The 8,872-nt window shown below is 34.3% G+C and overlaps 1 protein-coding gene across 1 annotated transcript; it reads left to right on the forward strand.

The window, feature by feature from the left end:
• Window positions 1-995: 995 nt before the first annotated feature.
• Window positions 996-8,781, forward strand: klf6b (Kruppel-like factor 6b). The gene is made up of 4 exons (XM_051872541.1): window positions 996-1,276; window positions 2,575-3,055; window positions 6,883-7,006; window positions 7,140-8,781. The coding sequence occupies exons 1-4, from the start codon at window positions 1,175-1,177 to the stop codon at window positions 7,189-7,191; spliced, it is 759 nt and encodes a 252-aa protein (XP_051728501.1). The 5' UTR covers window positions 996-1,174; the 3' UTR covers window positions 7,192-8,781.
• Window positions 8,782-8,872: the final 91 nt, after the last annotated feature.

An 8,872-nucleotide genomic window follows, 5' to 3' on the forward strand; every position in this document is an offset into this window, starting at 1 on the left:
TTACAGTACATTTGCTTTAGGGTAAACTTAAAGGGATAGTTCACCCAAAAATGAAAATTCTGTCATCATTTACTCACCCTCAAGTTGTTCCTGTATAAGTTTCTTTGTTTTGCCGAACACAAAGGAAGATATTTGGAGATCTGTTTGGTTACTGACATTCTTCCAAATATCTTTCTTTGTGTTCAGCAGAACAAAGAAATTCATACAGGTTTGGAACTACTTGAGGGTGAGTAAATGATAACAGAATTTTCATTTTTGGGTGAACTAAACTTCTATAACTTTTTTACACTTTAATTTTTTAAGTGCTTTGAAATAATCAGCTACATGCCTTCGTTAAAAAGAGCAAATCCATTGGAATACTACAGAATTCTATAATACAATATTCTGTATTCCAAAGCATTCTTGAATTACAACCATTTAAGTTTGTATAGTGCATTTTCATTTCTATTGGGGGGGGGTGACAGTTAAGAGGATAAAACTTGGACAAACTTGCATGATATTTTAATCATGCTTTTGAGTAATGTTTAGTCTCAGCCTCCCAAACCTCTTCTTTTAACCATAGTGTACATATCAGGAATATGCTTTATCAGAAAGATAGGACTTATTAAATTTGCTTAACAATTAAAAAAAAGCATCTGCAAAATGATTCAAATTGACGTAATCGTAATATTGTTTATGCACTATACACTTATATTCAGTCAAATGTCCTTTTATGTTGCTTGCCAACAAAGCTATACTTAAGTTACACTTGTTCAAATATGACTCCCTCTTTTTTTGTGTGTGTTGAAATAGGCTTACCACAAATATTACTTCCTCAATGGCAATGAAAGGGGGATGTTTATATACCTTCCCAGAAATAGCGCCAACTACAACCCACCAATCATCACCCAGAGAGCCACACGGATAACCAATCACCAAGCAGATCTGCGGACAGGCACACCCAGTGGGTGGAGTTGAAACTGTGGGCGAGTCACTAGCAGAACCCTCTGATTTGTCCGCTCACCGCTGATGACGACACTCAACGTGTTTCGCTTGTTTTGAAATGGGAAGTTTGCTGCTGAGTATCCGCTAAAGACAAACAAACTGTTGCCTTACGTCCGCGCATGAAGACACGGCGGGAAATATCCTTTTCCAGTATTTCCAGGTGGGTTTGACAGATCTGCGTGGGAGGGATATGGATGTTATTCCCATGTGCAGTATATTCCAGGAGCTACAGAGTGTCCTTGACACGGGATACCTGTCCGCACTACCATCTTTGGAGGAGTACTGGCAACAGGTACTGTTTAAAGCACCTGTTACAAACATATGAGTAATAAAAGCAAAGATGCGATTATTTATATATAAGATTTCCTAAGCTTACGTTTTGCTTTTAGTTTTGAAAGGGGATAAAAAGCAACACATCTAAAAAACTGAAATGGATGACATGACACGCGCTATTAAGTGAAAATAATAACTAATATATTATTATTTATCCGACTTTGATAAGAGATTATAATTTAAAAGTCAATCTGAATGACTTTTCTTTTTACGAGTATAAAAGACTTTCTCGTGCTACAGTATGTTTTTTGACAGATGATAAAGTTCAAAAGTTTGGAGTCGTTTTTTTTTTTGGAAGAAGTCTTTTATGCTGTTATTGCAGCTGCATTTAGGCCTATTTGATCGAAATACAGTTAAAAAACATTAATATTATGAAATATTATTACAATTTAAAATAACAGTGTTTTTAATACATATTAAAATGTAATTTATGCTTTTCAGCATCATTACTCCAGTCTTCAGTGTCACGTGATCCTTCAGAAATCATTCTAATATGCTGATTTGCTACTCAAGAAACATTTCTTATTACTATCAATGTTGAAAACAGTTGTGCTGCATATTTTTGTAGAAACCGCAAAATATTTTAATTTTAAGATACTTTAATGAATAGAAAGTTAAAAAGAACAGCTTTTATTTGTAATAGAAATTTTTGTAACATTATAAATGTTTTGATCAATGTAATGCAATTTCTTTTTTAAATGAAATCTTACTGGCCCCAAACTTTTGAACAGTGGTGTATATAACTTTGATATAAAAATACATATCTAGGATTTACCAGGGTAGTTGTCATACTTTTTACTCTAGTGAAGAATGTGGCACGCAAAAAATGAAAATCATTTTGAAAGTCATCGTTTACTCATGCTCATGTAATTTCAGACTAGATATTCAGTTTTGCTGAAACTCAGTGTTCTTTTCCAAAACACTTCAAAAATTACCATACGTACCATGTGAGGAATACACAGAAATTTAAGCTATTATTGATTGATACTTGAGTATGGACTACTTATTGTAATGTTGTCATTTTTAGAGCTTTTATACTTTATTAGTATAGAAAAGAGCACCTTGAAATTCTGCTAAATTTAGTGTTCCACAGAAGAAAGTGATACAGGCTTAGTGAATGAATGATGACAGGATTTCTTTTTAGAATTTTTTTTTATTCAAAATCTTCAACTTTTGTTATGCTATTTACATGCATATATATAGTGCATGTTGTCTGGTTGGTGTTTGTGTCACTGATTGCCCTTTTCTCTCTTACAGACTTGTCTTGAGCTTGAGCGCTATCTGCAGAACGAACCCTACGTCTCTGCAGCTGATCTGAGATCAGTGTGCGAGTGTGACGATCTGTGGAACCAGTTTCTGCAGTGCTGTGGGACTGGAGCGAGCTCGTCTCCACCAGACGCTTCCATCTCCAGGCAGGACGGGATGTCTACTTCTTCCCATTCATCAGTCGGCAGCTGTGAGAAGATCATTTCCTCTCCTGATGTGCTCTCACACCCACTGGGTCACAGCGGATCTGAGCAGCAGCATGTCACCACACACACGCCACCGACGCCGCCCTCTTCACCCTCACTCGCTCCTATGGAGGTTAAAGAAGAGGCAGAGGAGGCGAGAGGGGAAGAGGTCAAAGGTGAGGTGTCACCTGAAGGACGAAGGAGAGCTCATCGATGTTACTTCAATGGTTGCAGGAAGGTGTACACCAAGAGCTCTCACCTGAAAGCACATCAACGCACGCACACCGGTAAGCAGTTTCTATGAGGGTCTATAATCCTACCTGTATTTTGATTCACTGTTGCCACAACAGTTTTCTTAGCTTTGGGAAACAAAACTTCTCTCATTTGGATCATGCTGTAAGTCACTCCAATAAATTGGCCTTACAAAGCATTTTTAAAACTACTCCAAACCCTATAAAGCCTACTTTATCATATTTGATATACAAATACACACATGATCAAAACTTTGCTGAAAATCCTGTTGCAAACAAACTTCTACGTCTTCTGTCATCTGATTGATAGTTTATATTTAAGTAAAAGGCCTTTTAGTACACTGTAAAAAATTATTTTCATGATTTATCACAACATTTTTTCTTTTATCAAATCAACATAATTAATTTGGTTCAGATAACATAATATTTTGAGTTTTTGTTGATTAAACCAATTGCCTTCATTGTATTAACTCAAATTTAATTTCAATGAACTCAAAATTTTAAGGCAACCAGGTAACTTACTTTTTTAAGTTAAACCAACAATTCTTTTTTACAGTGTATAATTGTAAAAATGTCCACCTTCAGGTCGTGATACATGTCTTTTGCTGTGAAATCTATAATGATTCTTTATAAAGCAAATGTAAGAATAACCTTTTGTTAGTAATATTTCAATATTAACACTTAATAACTGGACTGAAGCATATTTGAGGATCAAATATGATGATACATCAGGTTTTTAATGGACATTTATCTGTACATCTCTTTATCATCAATGATATTGCATTACATTATGTTTTGCTCCCACAATAAAAACTACAGAGCTTTTATCATAAAATACATAGAGATATCTATATGCATTTTATGTAAGTAGTCTGCTATACTGTTATAGAGATCTCATTGTTTTACAAGCTAATTTAATCTTACTTTTTGGCCATATAAATATCAGCAGCTTCACCAAATTGTGTATTTATGCTCAGTTTGGACCTCAAATTTGTTTGTTTTCTTCCTCAAGAATCATATTCTCACTCTATCATACTATTTGATGTTTCAAGTATAATACGCAACAAAAAAACACATATGCGAACTTGTTTTAGATAGTTTCTAATATTTTGTCTGAAGGTTCAGTAAACTACCATTTCAAAACATTTGATTTTTCGGACTGTTATTTCATTTTTCAGGGTTAAAGCTTCACAAAATGATAACAGACTGAGTACTGGCAGAACTACAGCGATTCTTAGGGGATGCATGAACTGATAAAATGTATACTTTGAATGCATTGTAAGTCGCATTAAATAAAAACGTCACAGTAAACGTCACCGTTCAGACTTCACCTTCACAGTTTCAGTGCACGTATACACAGTATGTGTTTATTCCCATGCAGCATTGCTGTTGCATAACGCTCATTGTTTGAATATTTAGTAAGCAGAGGCGGCTGTGGCCTCCTCCTCTGGAGGCAAATGTTTGAGTGTGTGTGAATGTGGTTTGGTGACTCCCCACATTCTTGAAATGCTCATTCTTCATGATGCTGTCATACACTCTAGGAACATAGATTACAACACTGTATTCACACTGTTCATCTTGAATGCAATCTCAAAATGTTTGCAAAATTTACTGACTTCACTAATAACTAATAAAGATCATAAAGAAACCCAGACCACATCAAATAACACCTTGTAGACGTGGGCTTACTATTCTTTGTTGGTTTTCAAATGTCCTCTAAATACAAAGTGACAAAAGCCTAAAAATAAAATCCTTAAAGAATTGGTGAGGTGACACAATAACAATGTGTTTCCTACATCTTTAAAAATAACGGTTCCAAAAGTTTTTTTTTTTTTTTTCTTTTTCTTTTTTTTTTTTTTTTTCTCGCAACAATGCCTTAGAAAAACAATTTTTGGTTCCCCAAAGAACCTTTCATTGAACAGTTCTTAAAAGACCTTTTTTTTTTCTTGGTGTGAAGACCTAAAAGAACCACTATAACACTATAAAGAACATTTTGTGCAATGAAAAGGTTCCATGGATGTTATAGTTTCTTTATAGAACCATCTTGGTCTTGTCAGATCTGAGTGCAGCATTCGACACATTGTGCCATTCCATCCTGCCAAATAGACTAGAGAGTTGGCTTGGTATCACTGGTACTGTGCTTAAACGGTTTAAATCTTACCTTACTGATCGTTCTCAGTTTGTTGTTTTGGGAAACAACAAATCTGAATTTGGACCGGTCTGCCATGGTGTCCCTCAGGGATCTGTCTTAGGTCCTTTATTGTTTAGCATTTATATGCTTCCTTTGGGGCAAATCATTAGGAAATATGGTTTGGGGTATCACTTTTATGCCAATGATGGCCAAATTTACATCAGCTCCAAATCTGATTTTACTATCACCTCTACTATTCACTATCCTGTGTGTGCAGGAAATAAAAACGTGGATGCACCATAATTTTTTAAAGATTAAACTGTTCCAAGACAGAGGTTCTACTTATTGGCACATCAGCGGCTATTCACAAAGGTAGCCATTTTAATTTGATTATGGATGGTAGTGTCGTATTCCCATCTGCTCAAGCTTGTAACCTTGGTGTGATTTTTGACAGTCATCTGACATTAGACACCCATATTAAGAGAATTACAAAATCTTTGTTCCGTCATCTCAGAAACATTGCTAGAATTAGGCCTTACCTCACTCTGTCTGATGCTAAAAGGCTTATTCACGCATTTGTTACTTCCAGGATTGATTATTGTTATTCACTATTTGTTGGTTTACCTGCTAAATCAATCAAACGGCTGCAGTATATCCAGAATTCAGCAGCATGTTCTTACACATACATATACTTTGTATTTTCATGACTTCAGTGATGCTTCTTCAGATATCTTTTTGTAGTTTTTCTTATGAATCTTCATGGATTTGTCATATAATATACAATGCTTCTTAACTTCCACAACCAATCTCTTCTCATCCCTACTTGATAATTATTATACAGTCAAACCAAAAATTATTCAGACGCTAGATATAATTTTTTTAAATATTTTTTTACTAGTGGGTGCAGGACACTATAGTTTATTTATGTAAGTGAGGATAGCAAAATAAAATAAACTGACATATTATACCCAAAAATTCTTCATACAGTAAAATTAATAAAAATTTGGGACCAAAAATTATTCAGACACTTTGATCTGACCATGTTTTGCTTAAGTGTTATCTGACATAATTAAGATTATTTTTTTCTGACACAGTTTAACTTGTCATATCTTGTCATATTTTATTACCATTTTTTTTAACTATAGTGAATAAACTAATAATGAATGAAATGTTCAAGGTACCAGTTGGTAGGACCAGTACTACAGCCCAATGAGATTTCATTGTGGGTGGAGCTACCTGGAACAATTCCATAATTGTCTATACAAAATGTATAGGGGTGGGAATCTTTACGCACATCATGAGTCGATTCAAGTCCGAATCTGGGTGTCATGATTTCAAATTGATTCATGATTCACTTTTTATTATTATTAGTATTAATATTAACTAATTAGTTTAACTACTTTAAATATTTAATTTATACATTTTTTAAAATTACTTATTTAATTATAAGTACTTTTTAAAGTAATTACAAATTACAAGCAATAATACTTGTATATTTATTTGATCACGTCACATGACATGCAGGTTAACAAATAAAATATTTATTTCTTTTTAGTAAGTGATATACTTTGTATTATTTTAAAATATTTAATGAACAAAGTAATTATTAGCTTTTCATCAACTCATGGAGCCCATTTTGGGAGTCCCTGAATTAGCCTGTGATGTTATGTTGAAAATAAGACCTTCTGTACTAAATAGTGAGTATTGTTGTGTGTTTGTTCGCCCCCTGCAGGTGAGAAGCCATACAGGTGTTCATGGGATGGCTGTGAGTGGCGCTTTGCTCGAAGTGATGAACTGACAAGGCACTTCAGAAAACATACCGGATCGAAACCCTTCAAATGCAGCCACTGCGACAGGTGACCGAGAGAAAGAGTGTGTGTGTGTGTGTGTGTGTGTGTGTGTGTGTGTGTGTGTGTGTGTGTGTGTGTGATCGGACACAGTGTTTCAAACAGATTTTGAGCTATACGTAATCATTATGTCTTCTTTCAGGTGTTTCTCTCGTTCTGATCATCTGGCCCTTCACATGAAGCGACACATCTGAACGAGAGGAGTGAGGGACAGACACACTGGTACAGCACAAGAATGAACAGAATGTGTGTAAAAATCCCAAAGACCAGCACAGCTGGTTTTCTGTGTATTCATTGACTGTCAGTGTTGCACATTCTTGCCAATTATATGTTTTCAGCAAAGGGGTAATAGATTTTGTTCCCATGCTGGTGACATTTGACTTGTTGTTTCAAGTTATAGCATAGCTATGAATGCATTGACAATGCAGAAAGTCTGGTGCTAAATACATGTTAACATATTTGCAGGCTTTGCTAATTGTAGTGTATCCATTTCACTCTGCCTTAAAAATAAAATCATGGTCCGCACAGAACATGTGCTGGCAAAAATTTCTGTTTGACACATTTTATCATATTTAAATTAATATATTATCATAATAAAATCTGTGCCTGCTTTTCCATTCTGTACTGAAAATGATCCACACCACAAAAACTAGTTTGTATTTTGTAGAAATTATATAAAATATATATAAAGAAACTGCACCAAAGGTGTTAGAATATATATATATATATAAGATAAAGCTTTATTTTTAAGTAACACTTTGCATTAACACACTGAAAACTCTCTGCTTTATTGCGCAGCTGAAATGTTTTTATCCAGAGCAGCTATGTATGTGTCCATGTAGGTTATAAGAATACATTTTTAAGAGTAATAAAAGTGTTTTTTGCTGTCTATAGTTTGCAAATGACCTGCTTTATCCAGCAGTTACAGGTTCAGTAATTGTGCTGATATTACTGGTGATGAAACCTTTTTAACCACCAAAGCAAAAAAAATTGCTAAGATTTTCGTATTAGTGCCTTAAAATCATCCTCTTGATCTTTGGCCAATTAAAGTTCAATTTTGGCCTAGATCCGTTGGATGAAACTGGAAAATCGATGAAAACTGTGTATTTTGTCATAAAGACTGAAATGTCTGAATTGTGTTATTAAATGATTGTTACATAAAGAGAGGAACTGGATTTGCTACTGTGTAGTATGCTGTCATTTTGTGGTTTTAAAAAATGCATCAGGACCTTTCATTGGCAGTTTTTGGTTTCTGTGAGTACAGATTGACATGATGTCTAGCATTTTTTGTCCAGATGTTTAAAGCCCTGCAGGTGTTACTGAGACGAGGGTGTTCACTCAGGGAATGATAATATGAAATCTGTTAATGTCTAACTGGAATTCAGTATCTTTAGGGGAATTTAATATGCACTCCAATATTATCCCTTGATAATACTTTATGTGCATATTTTTAAAGGTTATGAGCTAAACACATACATAACAGATTTTACTTTTGTTTCATGCTATTTGAGCAGTAGTTTGAAATTTGACTTGAGTTTTCCGGTATACCATGATCATTAACATGACTTTTGTAACCTTTCAAATATCTCTGCCTAGATTGCCTGATGTGATGGTTTTGATTCATTTTTTAATTGTAAACAATGGTACTTTTTGTTTGCTCTTTATTGTTTTCTTTGTTAAAAACAGATCTATATACAGTATAAAGCAGCAATATAGTGTAACATTTTTATTTTATCTTTGTAAATACATTTTATATTGCAACAATAATAAATGATTTTTATAAACCTCTGTTTTGTGGTTTCTTTATTATACAATGTGCAAAACATCACACATCAGATTTCAATTCTCCCAGGCCTGGACTGCTGCACTTCACGC

This window comes from Ctenopharyngodon idella, chromosome 2 (assembly GCF_019924925.1).
Source record: "Ctenopharyngodon idella isolate HZGC_01 chromosome 2, HZGC01, whole genome shotgun sequence".
Taxonomy (NCBI): Eukaryota; Metazoa; Chordata; class Actinopteri; order Cypriniformes; family Xenocyprididae; genus Ctenopharyngodon; species Ctenopharyngodon idella.